This window comes from Ambystoma mexicanum, chromosome 12 (genome assembly GCF_040938575.1).
Source record: "Ambystoma mexicanum isolate Mex_15411 chromosome 12, UKY_AmexF1_1, whole genome shotgun sequence".
NCBI classification, from domain to species: Eukaryota; Metazoa; Chordata; class Amphibia; order Caudata; family Ambystomatidae; genus Ambystoma; species Ambystoma mexicanum.
In genome coordinates, this window is record NC_090936.1 from 615,780,061 (window position 1) to 615,806,859 (window position 26,799).

The 26,799-nt window shown below is 43.5% G+C and overlaps 1 protein-coding gene across 3 annotated transcripts in view; it reads left to right on the top strand.

Annotated features, from left to right (window-relative positions):
• CABP2 (calcium binding protein 2) overlaps positions 1 to 26,799 on the top strand; it is a 394,756-nt gene that overhangs the window by 326,832 nt on the left and 41,125 nt on the right. For 2 of the 3 annotated variants that reach the window (XM_069629044.1, XM_069629046.1), the window contains exon 2: positions 3,325 to 3,495. The exons of the other annotated variant lie outside the window; for it this stretch is intronic. In XM_069629044.1, the coding sequence (XP_069485145.1) occupies positions 3,325 to 3,495 (171 nt within the window). The remainder of the gene's footprint in view (positions 1 to 3,324; positions 3,496 to 26,799) is intronic. 3 annotated transcript variants of the gene reach the window in all.

The window sequence follows — 26,799 nt, forward strand, 5'->3', positions numbered from 1 at the left end:
TCAGGGTGTGGAAGGGCATGGGGTAACCGGGGTCAGCCAGGGGCAGGGTGTCGGGGACCAACCAGAAGCCTCCAACTAGAGTAACAAGTGAAGCGGAAATGACTGGAAGAGGCAGCCCAGCACCATCTTGACATGGGCCCTGCTGAATCGTCAGGGGAAGGCCGCGCTGGCGAACAGGCTACCAAGAGAATCGCGCATTGCCTGACTGCCCTATCCCCAAAAGGCTTCTGAGGCGAGTAAGAGAGTAGGTGGGTGGGAGCAGACAGAAGCAGGCCGGTGCAATGGCTTGGTCCCCCACCGCAAGACTCAGATGCTGTAAAGAAAGAGCGCTGGGGGATCCTCAACACGATTTGTGATCACAGAACACTTTCTGTCTCTGATCCTAGCTGCATATGTCACATGACTGGACAGTCCCCATGATCCCCAAAACCTCACTGGCTGCTGTGGCGAGACAGGGGAGCTGGAGAAGCAGCAGACACCAGTGGGAGGTATGCTTAGAACAGACCGTTGAAATAGGCTCTCCCCCAGCCTTTTGGCTTGGCTTGAGCTCTGGTTGGAAAGTACATGGCATGCTCCAAATGTAACTTCCACTTTAGTTGCACATTATAGCTTTTTGTTCATTATCTATGTAACCTATCACGCTTTAAATATCTTCTAGGTGTCTCCTAATTCTCCTTTACACACATTCACACACACAGAGTTAATGTCACATAGTTATGTTATGTGTTTATTTAAAGGTCACTAAAATCATCAATTATCCAGAACATCATTTTCCTGAAGGAGTACACTAGCACGTAGACATTTTCATAACATATACCATTAATAAGTAACCAGTCCCACTAGGCAAAAGCACAAGATTAGCACCTAGGAAACATTCACCAGCCAATCTGCTGTCGGGGAATGCATGCTTCATCTACTGATCAAAGCCTGGATCAATATTGCTTATGGGAGTCGGATACCCAGGGCTCCTCTGTGTCTGCCTTGCACCTGGACAACCAGGTCCTACCCCTGCTCGCTCCTGCCACTCCTAGCCCTCGCCTCCAGCATCTATTTACCCTCTGATCTCCAAAATCAAAGCTCTCCAGTCGTCCCGCTCCACGGCCCAGCCACCTCCTTGAGGCCAGCTCCTCCAGGTACTTGCCACATGGCCTTAGCACCTTGATGGTTTGCCTAAAGAGGCTAATAGCAATAATGGTATTCATGGCAACTCATGGCCTTCGTTAAAGGCCCTCTCAGGTGCTCGGTTCTACTAACGTAGGTGGCTAGCACTGTTATGGGCCTCAGAATGCGTCATTATTATTAGTAAACAGTCTGCAGAGAAGGCATGAATCCAGGATAGTTCCGGAGGGGATTCATGGTTCTCACCCCTCCCTCCCCCTGCACCCTACCATCTCAGGAGCGATGGTCAGTTGTTCTGTCCAAAGGCTGTATTCCCACTTCTCCGATTTAGAATCTTGTGGTTCTAATGGACCCCCAGATGTCCCAGTGTACTTGTTTTTTCCAGCTCCAACTCCACATACGCAGACACCCTTCCCTTTCCAGAGATAACTGTGCTATAGTGGTGGCTACTGTGGCCAATGCACAGAGATTATTGTAATTCCTTCTATGCGGGCCTTCTAGTGTCTTTGATGCAGGTCACCCAGAATCAAGTGGTGTGGCTTGCTCTGGGATTTAGCAAACGACCTTGGTATGTTAGAAGTCCCTCCACTGTCTCAACGTTAATCAATCAAGGCAGTTTCATGCACTTTGTCTCCTATGGGTAGTAGAGCTCAGTAGCAACGCTCATCTTGGAAGAAAGATGATGCAGAGCAACGCAGGTTCGAATCCCAGGGTTTGGGGTACTCAGTGCGTTATAAAAAAATAATCATAACATGCAAATTCCTTTGAGGTTCTGCATCGAAATATCTTCATGCCCATATCCACTGCTACGCTCCTTTCCGCTCTTCAAGGTTCACTAGCAGGGGCCTACTTGCCTCCCCAAAAACATGCTGAGCCACTCGAGGGGGACCATTGCTTCCCTATGTGTGGCCCCAGACATTGGACTTTCCTACCCAAGAGCGTTGGGTTAGCACCTAATCACCCATGCTTTAGAGGGCTCTGAGATGGATGCTTTCCCTGGACCACCCCTCTGCTGTGACCAACACATTTAAGTTTGTAGCTGTTACTCTATAAATGATCCCATTTACTCACCTATAAATTACCCCACTCATGAAAGCCAGGCAGTTATTGGCCACGAGCCTGGCTTCTGGGCACTTAACTTCTCGTACTGTCCACAGAGTGGGCTCTATTGCTTGAATACATCACATGTATTCAATGTTCTAAATACATGTTCAACAGTAACTCTGGAAAATAAATAAATATAAATTACATGATGTCATCTTTTCTGAAAGTCTGAGAATAAGTGATATTTAAAAGATGGAAAACTTTGAGAAATCAGTAAGATACGACCAGTTCCACATCTAGAAACATCCTCAATCACCTCTGCATTAACAAGAGTCCTACCTACCCTGAACCAGTCATATGCACCCAATCATACAAGCACTTTTGGATACAACTTTACTGTGAGACCTGCCTTCCTACATAAACTACAAATCTGCTGCTCAAATTCATGTAAGGCAGTCATTTTTCTGTATTTTATAATTTGCATTTGACAAGTAGGTTTCAGTGTGTACAAGTGTGCACAGGTACCACACCTTCATCAGGACTGTGAAACATTAGGTGTCACTAGCATGTTCCATGCTTAGCCTCAATGGACCATTGCCGCACTAGTTGTGATTTCGTAATGGACCGTGCCCTTCATCGCACTCTGAGTATATGGCTCCTGAATGAGCCCCCAGCAAATCACTGGCACGTCGTCATGTTGCCTCTGGGCTGTTTGTGTGCGTTATAAATGCAAATAAATAAATAAATAAATAAATACATTTAAGGGACAAGTCTAAAATGCAATGGAAGTGTATGGTACGATAAACAAAATATAAGGGCATGGGGGCCAAAAAATCAAAATGTTTTATAAGATATGGACTGTCATTGGAAAGTCAGGACAGGTGGCAGCCCAATCTGTCATACACCCCCATCTTCCCATTTGCATAGATGCCTATATTTCACTCTCTTATCTCCCTCATAATCCATCTTTCCTATTTCATTTTCACACAAGCATTACCTCATCAAGCACCCACCAACCTAGCATTCCCAATGAAAGCGAGAGAAAATGTCCACCTACCCAGAGAAGTGTATGGTGGGATCCTGCCAGTGCTTTTCCTCACAGGGAAGTGGGCTTGACATCTCCCCAGAATTCATCCTTTCTAACTGCCTTGTTTGCTGCAGGATGGCCGGCCGAGGCGGCCCAAAGTCACAGCCACTTCAGATGCGGACGCCTCCGACACAGAAGACTTTGTGGATGCATTCTACTCCCCTCTCCAGCGGTATTCGGTGCTACACAGCCTGGTGGGCCCAGCCTGTATCTTCCTGCGACAGAGTATTGCCGTCACACAGCTTGTACGTAACAATGAAAGCCTTCTCATCCTGGTTCTGTCATCATGCCATCTCTCTCCATCCCCTCGCTATCCCTTCACCCAATATGTCATCACCACTCCTACACCTGGCTCTGTCATCAATACCTCTAGGCCTGGTGTGCCATCAGTAACCCTACAGCTGGCCTGTCATCATTACTCCTTCACTCAGAAGGTCCTCGCAAACTCTACAGTGCTGGTGATCCTATCTCTCCATCAATAGTCCCACCGGACATCTTGCCTCAGGCCCTGGTCTAAACCTTTGGCCAGTGCTCAGAGTTGCCTATGTTCAGACCTTTCCATTCTCTTCATGTTCTCAATGTGGGCTGTAAGGTTCCAATGTTGGGGAACATGTACAATGAAATGGTGACAGGAATTAACAGTGATTGGTCTGCATAGCACACACTGTGATCAGAATTGCTTCTCGGCATGGGGGGAGACTATCGGGAATGGATTCCCTCCAAAGAAAGGCATGATTTCCCCACTGACGGTATGGAAGTCTTTAAACTCCTTCTTTAGTGAGCTACATTGTATTCGCACCCAGGGAAGGACACTCAGCCAATCAAGTTGTTAGAACAGTGGGTGAGAATACACTGTGTACTGCCTGCTGGTTGCAGTCACCCCAAACCCTTCCCCGGGTGTCACTATCTTGTTTGAAGAAGGTAACATGGAGCCTCACCCTGTTGCCTCCCCACAGCCCCGCCCCTACCCCCAAAAATGAACCTTACCCTTTCCCCACCCACCCACTTCCCTCCCTCCCTTCCCACTTACCAGCTGGACTGGAGCTTTGTGCTCTGATCTCGGTGCTCCTCCCACCTGCAGATGCCACCATCGAAATGGAAAAGGGACTAAGTCCCTTTTCCTATGGTGGCAGCCATGTTGTTTTACATTTTTTAATGGGAGATTGGGCTCACACAAAATACAGGTAGCCCAACGCCTGTAAAAAGAAATACAAATTAACCCATTCGCACCCCAGATGATCCTCGGGGTGTGAATGGCTATCAACCCCTTGTCATGGGGGGCATACATGGCCTGCTACCGTCCATGTCCGCCCCCGATGCGTGGCTGATTGCCATAGTTCATTGTGACATGGAAACATGGTAGATAGCCCTGTATATGAGGAATGCATTCGATTTCTGTGATTTGATCATTTCTTTCAGCCATTGCCCTTATAAGAGGATGTGGGTAACAGATTCTTCCACGATGTTTGTCACAAGGTTTATTGCTGGCATTCATTCAGGACTTATGCAAGACAGAATTGTCCATGATGCTTTGAGTGTGGGTGGGGAGTAAGTAAAAACAAGGCTTCTGCATAGCCCTTAAATTATGTCTTCTTGCTCATCGCGTTACAAATGCAAAGCAGGTATCTGAGATGCCTTGACATTATCCAGTGGTGGGGTATATATTTTTCCCCAGAAATTGCCCAGACCAGAAAGCACAACCATTCATAAATCATCAGGGAGGTTCTTCCACCGAGAACTGTTTAAAAAAATGTGTTGAAATGTTGCAATTTACAGCACAGCTTTCAGCAGAATTGGGTAAAGGTAAAAAAAAAAAAATCCTACAATGTATTAATGGTTCTGTAGTGCAACACGTGAACGATTCTAACAGATGCTAGGCAACCAACATTACCCAGCATCATTTTGCAGCTCATTTTCTTGCTGTGCAGAAAGGGGCGAAACACATGAGGACAACCTCAACAATATGTGCCAGCATGGCCCTGTAAAAGACATTTTCATGCTGCCTGTGTTCAAAGTAGATCCTGAGCACTGTCAACATATGCCCCTTTCATGCCACCAGTGCCCAACCATATGTACCAGCATTGCACTGTAAACACATCTGCATGCTGCCACAGTCCAATTTATGTCAACATTGTTACTGTAAAACATATTGCCATCCTGCCAAGGACCAGCATATGCCAGCATTGCCACTGTAAAACACACTTTCATGCTGCCAGTCCCTACTATATGTTAGCCTCACCACTGCAAATGTTATTTTAATGCAGCCAGTTCACAATATGTGACAGAACTGCCATGTACGCATACCATATCATGCTGCCAGTGCTCAATATATGCCAGCATTACCATGTAAAGTATGCTTTCATTCAGCCAGATTTCTATATATGCCAGCATTTCTATGTAAAACACAATTTCATGCAACCAGAGTCATTTGTTGAAAACATTCATCAGATGCTGATCTCACAAAAACCTTTTGTGACCTTCCCCCACCAACAAATCACAGACACACAGATACGCACATACATATTCAAAATCCCTCACACGCACACACCACTCAAGTAAACATGCACAACACATTTTTATTTTTTGCTCTCAACTTTAATTTCTTGTGCTGTGTCCCCTCCTCTCTTCATGGTGATAGTCAGCTTCACATAGCTCTGGTTTTCCTGATGCCCTGCATTGTGAAGCACATGCCTCAGGGCCAAGGCTGTTTCACAATGGCCCAACCCTGGCCCCGGCACAGCACTGTATAGGGGAATTTGATTGAACAGTCTTTGCATTTGAAAATAATCCAAACATTGTTAAATTCCTTGAATATTCAAACACTCTGCACTGCAACTCCCTTTAAATACCTGAGCAAATTAAAGACACTCAGTGGTAGTGCAAATGGAGTTAGTCTTACAGGTCTTGGAGGGTCCCGAGAAAGGGATTGTGGCACCTGTCTGCTACGCCAATCGCCACTGCAGTAATTCCTCAGTTTCACTGGTTCTGACACAATAATTTGTTCTGCTTCTAGTTCATAAATTCATCTAGTTTTATCCTAAATACTTTTTGGGAGTAGACTCTGCAGACCCTGCTGCCTACCACTGATATGACGGAAGTAACCTTTGATCTCTCGTGTGTTAGCAAGCAGAGGTGTGTTAGCCTCTCTGCGTAAACAACATCGATTTGCCTTCCTTGCCACCACATTACCCTTCACGTAAAGTAAACATTTTGAGATTTTGCTAAAAGGGCATGATTGTGCCAGTCTGGTGGGCAAATAATTTCGTAGGTGTGGACATTTTTCTAATCCATACAATCAATTGAATATTGCAGCCTCTGGCCCTATCTACCCTTGAAAAGCTACAACTACCAATGCGGATTAGATGAAAGCACCATGCACAGCGGTGGAGGGGGAGCCCGTGGATGCTGGCCCCCTGCGCAATTAAATATAAAACACTTCTATACCCATCTCTGAGCCACTTGGTAACGAAATGGGGACTAGAATCTCACACCCTGACTCACCCCACCCCATCTGACTCCCTACTTATGAAAAGAAAATAACTCCTCGGTTCTACGTTATTTTGCCGCAGGATTTTTCGTCGCAGGACTTTTCATCGCTGTTTTTTATCGTTTTTTGGGGGGGGTTTTTGGGGGGGTTACCGCCCCAAACCCCCTTTTTAAAAAAAATTATTTCCTTTCACCCACAAATATTTATTTAATTTTTAACCCCCCCCCAAAAAAAAAACTGCGATGAAAAGTCCTGCGACGAAAAATCCTGCGGCAAAAGAACTGTATACCAACTCCTCCTACCCCAGCCTCACTAGCAGTTTGACCCCTCCAAATACTACCTGGTTTCGCTCCATCAACACCTTGCCCTATCCCTTTTGGCGAATCCAGAGCAAATGTAACAGCAGGGGTGGGCAAAGTGAGGGCTCTTTTTGACAGGGAGGGCATGGCAAAGCATCTCAAGGTCCACCACTCCCCAACTCTCAAAACATCTGTCAGATCTGAACTAGATGTGGCGTAAGGGACGTGCCATAATAGACTGCGTTGGATTGGATGTCAGTGCAGGGCTCGGATGCCCCACCCTTTCCCAACAGCCTGTCAAACAGAGAAGGTCAGCAGGGGTGATGGCCTGGGTATTATCGGGGTAGTGCAAAGCTCGCACTTCACTCAGCCTCACCTTGCTAGTTCAAAATAGTTGAAACTGGCCCCCTCTGAGCTAACTGGATACTGGCAATTGGGAGTATTATTTGGTATTTGGCCCTACTACAGGGTGTGGCGACCCTTGGCGGTTCCCCTACGACCCCTGTGATAATTCTGTGACCCCTGAGTTTAAAAAAAATAAAGTTTGGTTGAAACTATTTCCAAAAAAGTATGTGTGGCAAGGCAAGCTCCATGAGGCCTGTCTGGGGTGCCGGTGTGGCACCAGTAGTTCTGGATCGACTCAAGCTCATGGTTGCCAGGTAACCATGAGCTTGTCCAACGTCACCTCCTCCTTTCCCTTGCTGGACGCTGCCACACACTGGATTCCTGAGTCACATGCAGTGGGTGAAGGAGTGAAGGCAGCAGGTTCTCTGCTCCTCACTCTGCCACGGGCAGCTGGGGTGGGCTTGGAGCGCAAGATGCGGGAACCCCTGCCATGGACCCACAGCACTGTGCTCCCCGGTCGGCAGCTTCACATGGTCTCCGCTGCTGCGGATGAGGCTCCTCCATCTCTGCAGACTGCAAAACCTTCTGGGCATTCCTTCTGGCTACAGGTAAGAACAGGTGTCCTCAACCTTATCCCCAAATCTTGGAAAGTGAGAAGCACCAGTTGTGTCTGCGGCATGAACACCCACAACACCCACCCTGCATTCCCATCATAAAATAGACACTAACGTGATTAGTACATAGCCTTCACTACAAAGGGTGATGATAATGCAGACTTCCAGGGATACTAACAAACATGAGAATTTTCTTCTGAAAAACTGCATGACAGAAAGATAAGTGTGGCTGGGACCAAATCTCTGATGTCCTTAAAAGCCTGAGCTACTCCAAAGGAAGAGGCATAGATGACAAACCCAGATCACGTTTGGGCAGGATGTAAAGCATTTTTTTCCGGTGGAGGAATAGGCCAGAAATCATGAAAGATGCTTATATATCACTGGTACTGGAAAAACCAATCTCTATTACAGGAATTACCCTTTAGTATTCTCAGAGAGTTAGAATCACCTTCTCCGCCACCGGTCTCATGCACAAAAGATTCTCTGTGGTGTACCAATATACAAAAAGCACTGGTGGACAAAAAAGCGCCCCTTCAAACCAAAATCGAATCTAAAAAACAGAGCCTCAGCTCTGACACTTATATACATAAGCCTCAGACTCCACTGAAATCATGCAACCTCTTTCAATTCTCCCCTCTCACTAGAGTATAATCACGAGCCTCAAACCGTCAAGGTGCCAGGGGGACATCTGCCCGGCAGCGATCATCAAAGAGGCAGCAAAGGATTTTGCGCCATTCATCACAACATTATTAAACTCATCTTTCGCAACCAGCACGGTCCCAACCAACCTGAAAGATGCCTGTGTCCTCCCATTATTAAAAAAAAACAGCCTCAACCCTAACATCCCAACAAATTACAGACCAATCACCACAGTACCGTTCCTCTGAAAAATCCTAGAAAGGGCAGCCTACCTCCAGATACAGGAACATCTTGAAACTAATAATAATCTCGGCCTACATCAATCTGGTTTCAGACCTCGACATTGCACCGAAACGGCTCTAATAGATCTAAAACGCAGATGGGGAACATAAGAGATAAAGGCAATATAGCCCTCCTTCTGCTACTAAACTTATCAGCCGCCTTTGATCTGGCCAATCATGACATCCTGCAGCTCACTTTTCAGATGAAGCTACTAGGTGGATACAATCATTCCTAGATGCCAGAACAATGAGAGTGTTCGCTCCAACTGCTTCGGCCGAGCCTGCACTTGTCACTCGTGGAGTACCTCAGGGCATCTCTCCAATGCTCTACAACATTTTCACAAAGCCCCTCTTCGACGATCTAGACCATTTGGGTGTCACCTACACAAACTATTCAGATGACACCCACATCCTTATCCCCATTACTGGCAATTACGATATTGAAACTAAACTTCTCAATCATATCTACCTAATCATTCAGGCATGGATGGCCATGCATAGCCTCTGCCTGAATGATGATAAAACAGAGCTCTTGCTTATTTGATCCAAAACCAAACTGAACAAACTAGACAGAAAATGTAACGCCTTCAACATAGATGGCAATAAAATCAATGTATCCAAGGATGTGAAAACACTTGGTGTCTACCTTGACTCTTTACTGACCTTGACGAGACAATTCAATGCAACATCTTCTGCTACAGCCTATACTTGCAAATTAATGAATGCCTGGAGACCTTTCTTGTCGACAGCAAACTGCACCTCCATAGACAGAGCGCTTATTCTATCTAAATTAGACTATTGTAACGCCCTTTACTTAGGAACTAATCAACGTAACCTAATAAAACTGCAAATAATCCAAAACAATGCGCTCAGAGCTGCGATGAATATCCCTAGAATCCTCCACATCTCTACAGTGAGAAGGAACGCCCACTGGCTTGCAGTCAATAACAGAATCATTGACAAAACCTTGGCACTCACGCACAAATGTCTTACCGACGCAGCGCCCAAATACTTTGTCGAGAAATTCTCAAGGAACATCTCAGATCGACCTATGAGGTCCATAAACCTACACCAACTCAAGGTCCTCAGGTTGAAGTTACAGAAAGCTGGGGGTACCATCTTTCCTGTTCTAGCTGCTAAATCCCGGAACGCCTTGCCTACGGACCTAAGATCAGAACCGTCTTACTTTTGCTTTAGGAAACAAGTAAAAGCCTGGGTTCTTTCTCAGGAGGCACCATAGGGCACCATAGGGCCTAGTCCGCTTGCTGCTACCTGACCTTAACTGGCTTTGCTGCCAGTGAAACACTTTAGTTTTTCCATGCATACTCTCAGAACACATCCTATGACACACATCACTCCCTCTCTCCTCCGCCCAAATCTATGCATCATCCTACTTGATGAACCGGGTCATGCCGAGTGCCCATTTTCGGGTGCCAGAAACAAGGGCCTCCCCACCCCATTCTGCCCCATAGGGCTGAATGGGGATGGGGACGTCAGATGCACCGGCACCGTCACGAACGGTGCCCGTGCATCCACCGAGTTGTGTTCACGGGTGCCGCAAAGCCCGCCAGGAAAAACCTGGCAGGCTGTGCGGCACCCGCGACCACAACTCGTAGTATGGCGGTCCGGGAACTGCGGTACTGGCATGCTTACCGGTACCGTAGTTCTCAGACCACCAGGGTTGTAATGAGGCCCACTGCCTTCCTTGCTATGTATATCTCAGCGTACCTATATATCCTGCATTTTTCTCCTGCACATTTCATTACTGCTTTGTACTGCCTACACACCTTCTGTGCACATCATTGCTTCTTCTGCTCATGAATTAGTCGACTATCTAGATCTGTTATAATATGTATCTTATGCACCTGTACTTTGTAAACTGCCTGGTAACCTTAAGAATGCACCTAGATGCCTTTGGGCTTGGTGCGCTATATAAATAAACAAATACCCAACACCAAATACCAAACCCATGTTAGCTATATTTATGTGTTATCATGGGCAGGGATGGGTGCATATTCTAATGCACCTTCACTTTTTAATTATGTCAGTGTCGCCTGCCTCACAGTGTGGAATTTTTTTGAGGCTATAAATCCAAGCAGCAGACAGTGTCAGTGGTTTTGGAGGTCGGTGAGACCCACAGTTTTATGTTATTATTAGCCTGAGTCAATAGCACCCATTTCGTTGACTGCGCAATCCCCAAGACCTGGCGGGGGATGCTGGGATTTGAACCTGTGACTTGAGGGTGGAGCTTAGCAGTGTCTGGTTGCATAAATTGGGCCTGATTTACAAAAGCGCTTTCAGTGGGAAAATCCCATTGAAAAACGATTTTGTAAATCAGTCCAATTGAGCTGTACAACTATTGTGATTCATTTATTTAGCTCTTTCTCTGACATCTTTAGCAGGATGGAGCTAACACACCGAGCTACCCTACTGATGAGTTACAGGAAACGGTGCTCAGTGTATAGTTGCAAAGGCATATGTAGTTAACACAATTGAACGTGGCCTTGCAATGGAGCAACCCATTATTTGAAGTTTAAGGGCCTAATTCATAGAGCGTTTTCCAATAGAGAGTTGCCATTATAAAACGATTCTGTGAATTAAGCCCCAAGTGTCTGTGAACAAGACATGACTTCTAGTTCTAGCTTCCTGACCCAACACTACTGTGTGATCCTGGGTAAGTCCCCTTGCATCTGAATGCCGCAGTCCACCGATCTGGCAAAACTGGGAGTTCTTTGAAGCCGACAAAATTTGAGAATGTATATAAAAAATGGATATTTCGTTTGTACATATTTATTCAGTGTAAACCAGTTGGCAGCTGCATGCAGGCAAGAGTTCGACATGTTTAGGGGGTTTACATAGACAGAAGCATATTATAAAGAAAGGTGTGGTGGCAAGGGGCTGCACAGGTTGGGGTTATCCATGGTTATCGAAAAGGTCCAGTGGGAGAGCGAGGCAGACGACCTAGGAGTTCATATCTCCAATGGAGGGAGGGCATGCCAGGAGAAGCTCCTGGGTGGATTAGCCACGGGCACAGCGCCAGATGCGGCCCTGAGGTGGAGGAATTGGAGGGAAATTAGGGAAGGAAACGAATGAGGGTCTCTATATCTGAGTTGTTTGCCACACTCATTATATGAGAACTGTCTAACAAATGAAAATGCTTTAGAAAACTTACAACACCTGTAAATATATATATATAACCTGCTACAATCTATTTTTGTTGTGCATATCCTGACAGGCGATGACTGTAGATATGCTTGGATCTGGCTCAGTTTCTAAGGATTGAATTTGTTGACATGCCTTCTTTCATTCTGTGCAAAAGCCACATGTATTTTCTTTCCATTGTATGGCATTATTTGGCCTTGGATGTCTGCTTACATTCACAGTAATTTGGTAATATGCGCCTATACACATTGATATTAACGCTACATGTGGTGAGCCATTCTTGCACGAAATGTATATCATATGACCGTAATATCGTAACCATATTTTTCTTAGTGTACTGAGGAACAATATGCCATGTGATGCCACTTTCCGTTTTGTCAACGGGTGAAAGTGGTGTGCCATCACTTCCTGTGATGTTACTTGGGGGCAGGGTCAAATGGCATCACTTCCTGTGGTGCCATCAGAGGCCAAGGGTCATGTGATGTAATTTCCGCCAACCTGGGCATTTTGGCGAATTTATGTCCCTGCCCTACAGTGTTAATTGGAGCTACAACTTCTTTCTTACTGTGCTAACTAGGCATACTGCAACCAATCTTTAATGTGTTAGCTGGGTTTGGGTTGATTTGATCAAACCTGTTTGCTCGAATCCGATTTGCACGAATTGAGTTTTATTTTTAGTTCTGTAACTCAATTTGGCCGCAAATATATGCAGGGGGAGACCAATCACAGACCCCCCCCACTACACCATTTATTTATATTCACTATTCTCCCCCCACATGTATTTGCAGTCAAATTCAATTAAAAAAATGCAACCAAATTGGATTCGACCAAATAGGATGCACAGTAATCCAACAATACCGTTAGCTACATCTATGCAATGTGTTCTGACTCAGCTTGATTACCATACAAACATGTGCCTTGGCTGTGTTTACTACGCCTATAAAACATATTGCATTAGTGTTGCAGGTGTGCATATTTGACGTTTGCTCTATTGTACTCCTTGAGCAACATGGAATTCTAGCCTGACTCCGGTAGTTGGGCATAACACAATAAGACAGTACTGCAGTGAGCTGGGAATAGCTGAATATGATTGCTCTTTGCAGAGTGGGCATGATGGTATCTGGTACTGATGTGGCCGTGCGAGTAATTAAGTCTGCTACTGGTGCGCTAACAGACAATAAATCGATTATATCTACCTATGTTTTGTCAATTATTTTGTCTTAGCACCATGGGAGGTGCCTTCCACCAATGATAACGCTCTTAACCTGGGCTCTATTCACTAAGGAAAGCCCGCATTCTGAGCAGTCTCATTAGTGTGAGGAGCCCCCCATTACCTTAGCACTCGTGTAAATGCCTACATGGGTGCTTAAGGTGTTTTCATCTTTTTTTTAAAACGAAAAAAAAGAAAATGGACCTTTCTTTCGCCACTTATTGCTGCACAGTGCTGTCAGCGGTCAGCAGTCATCAACATTGAAAACAGACTTCCTGGATGACAGCATTTTGCGCCGTTGGGTGTTGAGAGAAAGGTACGTTTTCATTCTTTTGTAAAAAAACAAAACCATTTGCACCCGTGTTGGGATCTACACGGGGTCTAAAGGCGATATGTCCCTCGTTGGTGGGCCCGCCCTGTAGGTAATGGCCCACCACCCTCGTTAGGGAACCCTTGCTGCTCTCCAGGCCTTAACCTGGGCAGCTGCCAGTTACCAACAGGGTGATCTTACCACCTCGGGGCGTATCGTATCACTTGTAAACAGAAGTGATGATATATTAATCAACATTCCGCTACACACACACACACGTATTTGTGTGTGTTTACACACACATAATTTAAAGAACAAAAGTACATAAATGTATATATAATAGATGTATGTATAGCATATGAAGATACGAACACCACATCTATATGTGTGTGCATAATTAGAAAACCTGAATCGTATGCTAGTTTGTTAAATATTGACACATGTGTTGACGGAGTGGGAGGTGGGCAGATACAATTGTCCCCTCGCACCTCTTCTTCAGGACCTAATACTGGTCTGGTATTCCTCAAATGTGTCTATATTCCTATAGTGTTCACTCAAGGGAACATGGTCCATCCTTCAGAAAGTCCAGATGACATAATGCCAGAGTTTCAGTATTAGTAATAACTAATAATTGTCTACCCATACATTAAATGTTATACCTCGTGTGTCTTGCCTGTCTATATTCTGCTTTTCTTAATGAGAAAGGGCAGATTTGTTTATCAATGAGGCAAATGCTTTTCCATCACCATTGATGTATCCAACCAACAGTTACGCAGGTAAAAGTGAGAAAGCACAGTCTCAGGGTTCTGCAAACCACTTCAAATGTATCAAACAAATGGGCACTAGTTATGGCATATAAAATAAGTAGAGCACATCAGTTCTCAACCTATGTATGGAACTGTTCTAGTGACCATAATCCGTTCATTAAGATGAGCTGTGCAGCTGTTTGTCACCCATACCATTTTCAGTTGGGTAATTGCCAAGATGCCTGAGTGATCAAAACATACACTCAAGGTCTGAGATGTCACCAAGCAGGATTGCCTGTGGAATGTGCATTGGGAGTGTGTAAAGAGAAGGGTTATCGCTTACCTCCTCAGTGGTGCATGTATTCACATTAAAACAACACCCAGCAAATTCAGTTTGTCAGCATGTTAAGGTTGAAAAGGACCTAAAATATATATTACCTGCTACAATCTATCTGATGGGCAGCAGCAAAAGGACACTGAGAAAGAGAATTCCCCAGACCGTGGCATTTGGGAAGAAACTAAGTAGCACATCTGGTGTCATGGAATTAATTTATAGCAACTTACTGTCTCACCATAGTTATCAGAATGTAGTGTCCTCGTTTGGTGAATGCCACAGTTCGGGCAGCACCATCTTGCAATGTGTCATGCAGGGACGTAATTTCACCAAAATGCCAGGGGTAGCGGAAGTGACATCACCCGACCCTTGACCCTCTGATGACATCAAAGGAAGTGATGTCATTAGACCCCGCCCCAAAGTGATATAGCGGGTAGCGATGGAACACGACATTTCACCCGTTGACAAAACAGGAAGTGGCATCACATAGCATTGTACACTATGAAAAATATAGTTATGATATCACTATATGATGTACATTCATACAAGAATGGATCGCCATATGTATCATTAAGTTCAGTGTTTATTGGCCCGTATTACCAAATGACTGTGTATGCAAGCAGACGTCCATGACCAAATGATAAGCGTAAGTGCTATATAATAACACATCATTAAGCGCTTTATATAGAAAAAATATACACCCAATATCACCCAACCTGTGTTGGTACTCATTTATCGACCTCAGAAGGATGAACGGCTTAGGCTTAGTGAGGCGTTTAAGAACAGACTAAATCAGTGACTCACCCCCTGAAGTGTGCCTGAAATAAACATTTAATGAGGCCAGCAATTACTGTATAGAATTCCAGAAAGACACATTATTTGGTATTCCTATTCTTTCTTATTTAGGGTCAGTGCTGAAAGTGTTAGAAGAAAAATAAGAACAAGTGCCTCAAGTATTTTTTTTTAAGGGGCCTGAACAAGAAAGCCAGCCACCCCAGAAGTAAAGAGCCACAGCCCAGGAGCTTGCATAACTTAAAAAAAAAAAAAAAAAAAAAGTATTTTTTTTTTTAGTAGAGGTCGCAAGGGACACCACAGAGGTCGCAAGGGACACCACAGAGGTCGCAGTTGCGACCCCTTGCGACCCCCAAATGACGTCCCTGGTGTCATGTGGGGCAGGCGACGGCAGTTACATAATTACCTCTGCCACTTCTTGGTTGCCTTTGGGACATGTAGTCCCTGGGAGTAAACGCAGATAATGAATGTAGGAGTAGTCCAAAATCACTTGACCATGAGAATGAGTGGCATGATATATTGCGGGATATTTTGTTAACTTAAAATGTGTAATATGTTGAAAAGAACCTACCCTGTGTTTAGAAAACTCCATAGTGGTGGATAAAATATGGAGGACAGCCATCCTGCTGTGTGAGTGACAGCTAGGCTGCGATTGAATGGGAGAAACTTGTATAAAAGGTGAAGTCTTTTGCAAGGAAGTCAGAGTCGACCACTGGACAAAGGAACCGAAGAAGAAACTGAAGAAGAAGCTTGCTGCACTCTCCTGGACCCTGGGTTTGCCCGGTGAAGCCCTGCTGCAGTGGGACCAATCAGAACCAAGACAAACTCGACTGGAGCCCCTCTCTCTGCTGGGTGTACTTCTTTGCTGCTGCAGGAACTGAGTGCCAGGGGACAGGAACACCAGAATCGAGTGCATCACCTTTAAGCCGGACCTGAGTTCGAGGAAGATCCTCCAGACTCCCTTGAAGCAGGACTGACCAAGCCTCAGCCTCCTCAACAAAGTGCTGGACTCCAGAAGCAAGGAAAGTCCACAAGGTGTCCAAGAAACTCGGTTGTGCTATTTGCGAGTACCTGAAACATCGAAGTGCCACCGATCTGAATTTCACCCATTGCTGCCACCGACCTTCAAATCATAGTGCAGGAGTCCCCAGATGTCCTCCCTCTTATCCCCACGACTGAGGCCCAGGAACAACAGGATCTGCAGGACTACAAAAGGAACAGAAGCCCCTGGAACCTTTTCTTCAGACTCAAGGTACTGTGAAGTAATGGGTACTTACCTATTGCTGTGTGTAGCTTGCTTACTCTCACTGGAGACTTGCATTTGCTGCCCTTTGCAGAGTTGCTTGCAGCCTTGCCCTTCACAGGCCTCCCAGCATGTGGCCCAACAGTGATTTCTTTTTACAACAAAACTCTAACATTGTGCAAGCCTTTTGTGCTAATCTTCAAGAAGTGCCTCTGCTCCCCTAGACTTTGCTCAATTGACATTGGCTGGCCTGGCTCCCTGAAGACTCTTCTTACCATCTGACTTTGTGTTGATCTGTCCCTCCAAAAAGTCATACATAGTTTACTTGTACAGCTGGGAAAAGGTTACCCTACGTTGCATTGGGGGATTCTAAAGTGCTTACCTGTTTGAGAAACCTGTTAACCATTGATTCCTTCCCTAACATTTTCCTTTTTGCCAGAACTTCAGCTTTACCATTCAAGTGTGACAAGTGATATATTAATGTCCACAGTGTCCTAACTATTGAAGTCAGTTTAGGGTGTAGGAATATCTGTGTGCCATCTGAAAAGGGTATCTACTTACTTTATTGAACTGAAGGAGTGTATTGTTGAAGTATATTTAAGAGTTGCATATTGCTCCCTTCTAAAGAAGTCTTATTTTAAAACTGACTGTTAAATTAATAAATAACTACAAAGAAATGTCTTAAAGTGGGCTACGGGATGAAAATGATAATGTGAAATTTCCTTTCTTCTGTTTGTTTGCTTTTGTTCCTTTTAATCTCTGTATAAGTTTAGGGTTTTTATAACAGTCAACCCAAATGCTTAATAAAAAAAAAAGAAAAAAAAAATTATTCTAATCAAGAAACCTTGAGCGTAAGTGTTATTTGAATATTTGTCACTGTGAAACTCTATGTTGCACCTCTACAACACACATTGACCCCTCTTGAGATAAGCCTGGATGCTCAACGACTATACCAACCTGTGTAGTGCAGGACTATAGCAAAGATTGGGTTACCTATTGCCAAGAGGACAGGGCCTGTTTAGTCTCCCACAGGGTTACTACATAAAATCTTGCCTAACACTTGGTGTAAGATATTGTGTTTAGTACACTGTCATTATGAAAAATCGGAAGGTCAAGAAATGTCTGTTTGGTCACAGTTCATTAACAATCTATTATGAGGAGTGCAAGTCTTAAGGAAATCCACACCTGCAATTGACACATCATTGGTCCCTCTCTACACCATAAACATGCCATCTATGTAAACTGTCCAAAACGTCATCTTTATATTATCAGGGTCGACGTCGGAGTTGATGGTCCGAGTTGGCTATGTAGAGATTGGACATGCTGGATGCAAAGTTAGTATGCATGTTGATACCTTTAATTTGGGCAAACATTGTTTTTTTTGTTAATGGAATCCTTTTTGTTTTAATTGTAATCTCTGTTAAATCCACCTGGAATTCTTATGACGTTCCTTGTACTCGTGAAGTGTGTGTTCAGCAACAGCTATCGCCTCATCCTAAGGGCTATTACCTGAAAGACTTTCCACGTGGAATGTTCAAGCCAGTTATGCTTGTCATCGCATTCCATGGTTTCTACGCGTCATCTCCAAGAACAAGGGAGGTACCTTTTTGGAACATGCCTCTGTTTGCCATCCAGGACAGCTATAGTGTTCCCTGGATTTCAGGGGCATACTTGATACGCCAACTCCTATCACAGTGTCTATCTCTTCTTTGATGCCCCAAACAAAACACTTTAAGGAAAGAACAAATAATACATCTCCCCCAAACAAAACACTTTAAGGAAAGAACAAATAATACATCTCCCTCTTAATGAAAAAGTGGCAAAAAAAGATGCATTTGACTAACCTAACATCTTGCTAGCCAGAGGTGAACACCTGCATTAGACACAACAGACCAACCAGAAAAAGAAATAATTCAACTCCAGAAGACCAGATATGTTGATGAGCATTCAGTGAAAATAACACAAGTCTTTCAATATGGAAAAGGTAAGCATCATGTTAGTGACAGACGTGTGACAAGATGACAAGTCAGACACTGACATTGGGATTGATACACCCTATTGGTTCAAAATGTTACACTCCTATACTTGCAAAAGCATGGGAATTCCTTTAGGCCTTATCTGAAGATACAGTTTTATAAAAGAAACAGAATTATCCGCTACATCCGGTATCTCCAGATGTTTTGGACTGCAGCACTCATTTGCCCTTGACGGGATAATCAATGGGAAAGTATTAATGGGGCCATAGCCCAAACAATCTGGGGAGCTGCAGTGTACAGGTCCCTGCCCCAGATCCTCCTTTGACTTCTCAGTGGCAACTCCAGGCATCTGACTTCTTGTGGCTGCACATATCATCCACTTAGTGCCCACGAGTTTACTGGAAACACTTCTAGTTAACTTCTAGAACTTGTGTGTTGTTGCTCTTTTGGGAGACTGCAAAACATAGGCATGATCTCATTAATGTTAGTTGTATAAAATGCGTCCATGATGGTTCATGTTTTCAACAAACATATGGACAGCCCCACTGTAGACTTCATATATTTACTAAACCTTTATTTTAAATGGGGATGCAGTTTCCACTCTAGTGATCCAGTCATTGTTTTGCCACTGCCCACAGTGATAGGAGCCCTCCTGGAATATGTCATCACCGGCCCAGGTCTTTCAAGCAGGTGTGTGCTAAAGAGTCATTCTTGAATGCACCCTCAAGTTAGATGCAAACTACTTGGATCGCCTTCAGTAAGTTGTCCTGAGAGCTCTATGCTTGACAGAAGGGAAGGTGATGCAGACGGCTGGGAGCAGCCTGGAATCCATGACAGACCTTGTTCCTCTTATCCAGCCCTAGAGTTTGTAATTTTAAGCACACAAATGCTCTGGCCTTCCTGGTGTGACATCATGATTTATGGTGGAGTGCTACATACAGGGAGAGGAGCATAATGTGTATTGTTTTCCTAAAGGTCATGTGATTGCTAGCAGAAACACCTCTTAGTTCACAATTTACCTGCTACCTGTTAACAATGCTTTGGTTAATCAAAGGTTAGCGTCCTGCTAACAAGAACACTGCACCTTCTTAATCATCCATTTTCACACAATAGTCCTGAACTATCTTAAACAGGCTTCTGTTCATAAAGGAACTGCTTAATTTTTATCAGTCTTTGCTTCAGAATTTAACTGCTCTCTAGTAGTCACGCTTATGATATGATAAGTCATTTATAACGCAACTGTAAACAAGTGTTTCTTGGTGCAACAAGACAAGGGAGGGACGACAGGGAGGACAAGACAAACAATCTTATTAGGCCTTGTGTCATTCAGATCATGCAAGTGCGAGAACGAGAAGTTGAGCTCACAACATAGCTGACCCCTTTTATCTTCAGCTGTGCGCACAATGGACCTATTGCCTCTTCAACCCTAAAGTGCCACGGGTGAGGTATCTCATCCTTGGGATTACCTCCCTGTTGCCAAGGATGAGATACCTTGTCCTTGGCACTTAAGGGGTTAATGAAACCGAAAATGTTAGAAGGCATTGAATGGCGAAATACCAAAATCACCAAAAAAGGCCTTGGCACTGAGGGGAAAACCTATGGCAGTTAAAAATTAACCAGAGCACAGCTACTGGTGGGCCACCCCACTCGTCATTGTTCCCTGAACTACTAGAACATAGCCAGTCTTTCATAACCCTCAATTCATTTAGTTACAAAAACATCTGTTGACACTTAATGAGCATTTGTTTTATGCCAGACTTTTAACCAGATTTTGGTTTATGTCTAACCAACTGCCTATAAACAAGCCTTTAGTTGAATAGACAGCAATGTATGTTGCTGTAGTCTTCCATTTTTGCATGCGGGTAATAAAAGGGGACACATTGCTCAGTCTTAAGGGAGATGGCAAATTGCCACCTCTCTGACAACCTCCACATGCTCCCACTTGTGATGGGAACGCATTTCAATTGTGTTGTGACTAGTGTACAACAAACCTCAGTCAATGGATTTTATATTGGCAATCTGTTTCCCTGGGAAACCACATCTCTGGAAGCTATCAGGTGGGTCAGAAGAAAAAGTGAAGTGCAGGAACGTTATTGCTCTGAACTTAACATAATCGTGTCTATATAGAATAACTTACTAAATTCACATCAGATGTCCATATGAATGAGCATATCTACCTAGCCATCATTTCTCGCATATATTTTCATTTAAAAATCAGTAAAAAAAAAGGATAAGATAGGATTCGATGAGTAGTCGACCAAAACACAGATCTGGTTTTTCTACATATATTCATGTTTCCTCTGTCAAGGAGATTCTGCAAATGCTCTAACTTTGTCTCTCAAAAAAATGTCCTACTGCTGCTTTGTGGGCAAGTGAGTACTTCTCCCTCCAAGTTGACTACTGTAAGTTACACGTGGCCATGTATTACAGATGGCCAACACAATCCAATTGCTTTCTGCTGGTGCTATGTCTGAAGCTGGGTGAATCTAAATTGCCTGAAATCAAATTCGATCGATTTTAAGATAGAATTTTCTTTTCAGGCAAATTTTCCAATAGATCACAACATTCTTTTAATTGAGAAATACGTTAAAATAATCAAACTGCCTGGGCAAATGAATGATTTTACCGAAAAAAGAATTTATTTACAAAAAGGGCCAAAAACAAATTGTTACTTGATAAAAATGTATCTTTTTGTTAAGACAAATTATCAAATTGACACAAAAAGAAATGATTGCTCATAAAACAAATACCTTAATCAAATAAGTTTCAAAATTAATTATTGACTTAACATCCCTTATGTTGTAAAAAAAATGAATGGAGTGATTATTAAAAAGTTGCAATTATCAATACTCCATTCTAATTCTACTGCAAAGGTTTCCCATTTCATTGTGATTTTTGTATTTTTCTAGACAGTTTTTCATTCGACAGAAAATGAAAAAAATGGCCCACTCCAATTTACATGTGCACTATTATAAAGTCCACTAGTAATACTTGTTTCTGCCCGAGGTATATGTTTTTTGACTATTCAATATTTTTCTCCTTTCTCTGTTTTTTCTTCCACCTCTTTGGAATTGTGTCCAACATATTGGGAATAGGAGTGAACCAGGAGTAAGATACCGTTTATTTTAACAGTGATTCTGGTACTCCGAGCCCTGAGCTTTTTTTTTAAAACCCTCTTTTTATTCTGTTTATGCCCAATTTACCATTGCATCTGGATTTTGAAAGAACCTTTCCCGCAAAATTATGCTTGACCTATGTCAGCAACTCAATTTACAGCTAAGGGTTTGTTTCTATAAATAGAACAGTGATGTATTTGTAGAGGACCATTAATTGCTTGGTTAAGCATTCCAGTTGTAAGGATTTTATCATGAATGAATAAGAAAACATAAATAATTACTTTTAGCAGCTAAAACACGAAAGAAATTGATTTATTGAGGGTTGGAAATTACAAAAAGTAAAACCATATGCTTATCTTGGTATGAACATTTATCCAAATTTGAAACAGAAGTTTCAAAAGCAGGTGATTAGGAGTTACTTATTGTCAATTTGGGGAGGGCTGTTAAAAGTTGATCTAATCTTAGGTTCCATTTCAATGTTGTCTGTGTTGACATTCCAAGACATTAAAAACATTGCTTTGATTCTTTATGCTCTGAAAGAAGAGGAGAAATCCATGTTAAATCATCCCACGGGTGCCTATGTAGGAGGAGTTTCTGAGTCTCCCACATTCAAGGCCAGTATAAGTTATAGGACTCCCTTAAAACAATATTGCTTTAAGTTACTAGTATATGGATTAAGCAGAGCTAAAGAGGGGAGTTTGTTGAAAGATATCTATGATGCATTAAACACTATGGGGTTTCCAATGAATTGGTCCAATTGTGCAGACCTTTTCTGTACACCGAGAGGATAGCTCACTGGTTTAAAGCTCACCTTTGGCCTGGGGGGTCATCCTCCCTTCACAAGTCTGAATCCTGGCAACGCTTACAGAGCCCTTCAATTTCCTGAGGTCAATAATTGAGTGCCATCACATTGGGCAATAATCACAGCTATTATTTACAGTGTTTGTAAGTGTGAGGAATCTGACATTACATGCAGATATTAGCATTATTCATCTAATCCTTTCAATTTAGCATTCTCAATTGCCTACTTCACAATTAAAACTGTGCTAAATAAGGCCGGAGCAATATGGAATAAATAAAGATCAGAAGCATTTAGAGAAATGCCACATTGTACCGGTGATAAGAAATCTTGGTTATGATCTCCAGCGTAATAAGCTGAGATAATTTTGAAGGAGATCATATGGAAGCCCAAAAAAATACACCCAGGAACAGCTCCAGTATTGGTGGGAAAAGGAGCAGATTGAAAACTCTGAAAGTTGATCAAATTTGTTGACTACATAGGGCTTATGTCATTCACTCCACTCCTGCAAAAACGGACGTCACTTATCCTCTAGTTTGCACGTGAAATGCACAATAGTGCCCTGTAGTTTTTGCAATCTGTGTAGGCATTAGATACAGAGGCTTATGAGGTAAAAGGGGGACGGCAATACTAGGGCATATCTTGATTAAAGACTTGTCTCAAAATGATGGGGCAGGAGGATTGGAGTAAAAAAGTTCAACTTTGCCTTACAATGTTTAAACATCCTAATGTACACACATCAGTTAAAAGACATGTTTTCTTTTCCATTTGTGAAATATTAAAAATGCTCTTTTGTCAACAAGTAATGGGGGGAGTCAGTCACAGTCTGCCCAGTGGACTCGATTAGGTTCTGGTTTGAATTGTATGATTGTATCTCAGTGGGTTTAACAGAAACCGCAGAGTTCTGTGCACCAAGCAGAGCACATGTTTGAATCCATACCTGACCGTCTCAAACGTTCATTGTAACAAGTTCAGAAAAAAAGCAAATCAATGAGTTTATTAATAGCAACATCTGTGAATAATAGCTAATTCTCCAGTAAAAGATCACGAGTATAATGGGAGGCACACTACAGCAGCTGCAAATGTTTTCCTATTGCGGCCATTCAAGGATTAAAAACAATTTTTAAGCTCTAACTCGAAGGTAGATTTGTCAATGTTTTGCTACATCTCAATGTAAACATGTGCATTTAAGTGTAATTCATGATAGGAGAGGATAGTTCACAGATCCACTTCTTACATTGATGGCAAGAAAATGTCTGCTATGCAACAATTGACCATTGTGTGTATCAAATGTGGTCCTGCATCTGCTTCAAACTGTATGCCCCACGTGGATGTGCAATACCTTTCCTTAGGAACAGGACAATGCTGTGTATCATTGGGCTTAATACCCCCGGTCAATGCGTATCAGCCCTCTGGACCTTTGCCCCTCAACCCCGCCAGCTCCCCATCCACAGCTATTATAGTGAATAGTAGCTGGACGAATCCAGCATGAAGTGCTATACAAATCAACTTGTGATTAATTGTGTCCTCTAGGTTTTAACACCTTTACAATCTTAAACCGGTAAGATAGCTCAGCGGGTAGAGCGCTAGCTGCTGCACAGCTATATGTGATCGTCAGGCCGCAGATTTGAGTCATGGCAAGGTCAACTCAGCCTTTCATGCTTCCAAGGTCGATAAATGAGTACCAACTTCGGTTGGGATGATAAATGGATGTTCTACGCACAGCGCTTTGGCAAAAGCATTACAAATAGCAAATCATTAAGAGGGCTGCATGCAATAATACCTTGTTTGAAGCCTGATTTTCGGGGTCAAAAAAGCAGGCAAACAATTTTCTATTAAAGTTGCATTGGATACATTAGTCCACCGAGCCACCGAGCCACCGGCCCAGGTTGAAAGCGTATGGAACTCATTCTGGATATCATTCCTTGCCATCATTTTTAATCTGGGCGTAATGGCAGGGGAGTATCGAGCAATGCAAGAGTGGGGTGGCGAGTCCTGCTACTTTACCCCCAAATGCAGTGTGCTGCGTGATTCATACTGTCTCCATTCGCGCACCGCACCTTCCCCCAAACTACTTTTTTGGTAACATTAGTAGCAGATGGCATTTTAACACATACTTATAAGAAAAATAAATAAACATGCAGGACAATTACAGATGCAGGAAACCCATCTATTAGAGCTCTGTCCGGTCTCTGCGGGGGAAACATACATGCAAACCTTCAAATGTGCATACGGATTGCACCAACAAAAGTGACTTCCCAGAAAAGGACATTGCAAGGAGCATCATCGCTCTTTGATACTCGGAGGCCCCATGCAAGTGACTTTAGAATAAGTTACCATAAGTAAGCCAAGTGGCAAATAACTCTTTGGTGCAAAATACCTAAATTGCACTATTATTATATATGGAGCAACTTTATAGTCATTATTCTTTTTTTTAATAAAAGCATGATATATTAACATAAGCTATGAAGTGAATCACATATAAAGCTGCAGATAGGACACAGTGCGCTTAAATGATTTGGCCAGGATCACAAACTTTGGTTAAATGGTGAAATTGGGATGTGGACAATTTAAGCAACTTGGCTTGTTATCCTTATCACTTCTTCAGTGTGTATGTTTCATAGGATAACATAAGTATTGCATTATAGGCTGACTGTATTTTGTTTTAGATTCAATGCATTGTACTTTAATTGGTAGCAATGTTTACACAATAAAAGTGACTATGTTGTACTTGAGTGCAGATGCTTGTCAAGGTGTGAGTGGGATGAACAGATATGAGAGGAGCTTAAATGTAAGAGTGGAGCAGATTTGTATGGGTGGGGCATATGGTGGTAGGCGTGGTCTAATTTGGTGGGCAGGGTATAACTATGTTGAGGCGGGGCTTGGGGGCCCCATCAAGAGGTCTCACATTTTGTGTTACGCACTGGTTCAGCTGGGAACAAGTGCTTCAAAGACAGTCCTGTCATTGCAATGGCCACCTCACGAAGGTGCTGATTACTGGAGCCCTTTTGATTTAGGCAGATAGAGGAACGGGACCCAAGTTACAGTAGCCCATGAGAGAGCTTCAGTCCATCAAAAAGGTCTCATCATAATGGACTTTGCTTGAGCTCCCAATACTCCTTTCCCCTGCACCACTTCCTGCAGACAAAGCGGTATCAGATAATATTATCACCATATATTAAAAAAAGGGTTTGGAGGTTTGTGGGGTGTCCCCCGCATGTTCCATGCAATAATGTCCCCACACAAAACAGCCATTTTCCGGTGACATTTTTGCATGGCGATATTTTTGAGGGGACATTATTACATGGAACCGACAAAGCACTGTGGATATTAAGTCAGAAGGCAAAGGACACTTTTTACAGTATCCCTGGTTAGACCCCTCATAAAAGGCGTGGTATGGACCAATCTGCTCTGGCATTCTGCCTATAGAAGGAGGGAAGACCCTCCACTTTTAAGATTGATCTCTGATAAATTCTTGAAGAAGCATTCACCTGTAAGTCTGTTGTTAGTACAGTCTGCTCTGAAGTCCTCTTCCATAGAGGGGAAGACAGAGAGCTCCAAGGAAGAGGAAACCATCAATAAGGAATATTTGGGGTGACTGCTGTGGATTGAGGCCTATCTGCTGAATGAACACTGGAACCAGGATCCTCTGCACTCGAGGTAAATGATCCCTGCAAATGCTCTTTGGCACCCTTCCTGGCAGCATCAAGGATTTACCTTCCCCCTTGAAACCCTGAACTGGGTCTCCCAACAGTTCAGAAGCCCAGAAGCAGCCCAATGTCTATCTCCAGTCTTGATGCACCTTGCAAGCTGGCTAAACCATGCTTGATTAATTTCAAGTTGCTACATGACCTGCACTGCTGCCTTTGGCACTCTAAGCTCTTTAAACTACTTACCTGATTTTCCAGCCATCTCAATGCCAATGTCATGATGCCTACCTCCAAGGAGCCAGGTCCGACCCAGCGACCCCAGAGGCAGGCATCATTTCCGCCAGGGGAGTGCCAGCGGGCCCAAGCTGGGGCCCTTTGGACGCAGTCCTGGCGCCTTAGGCGCCAGGCTCATGTTGGACCTCTGTCCTGGCGCGTTAGGCGCCAGGCTCATAAAGCTAGACATGTGTTCAAGTGTTTTAATGTGCACTTACCTGATGCAGACCATGCTGCCACATCCAGGCCCTCTTGAGGCCTGAATGGAACTAC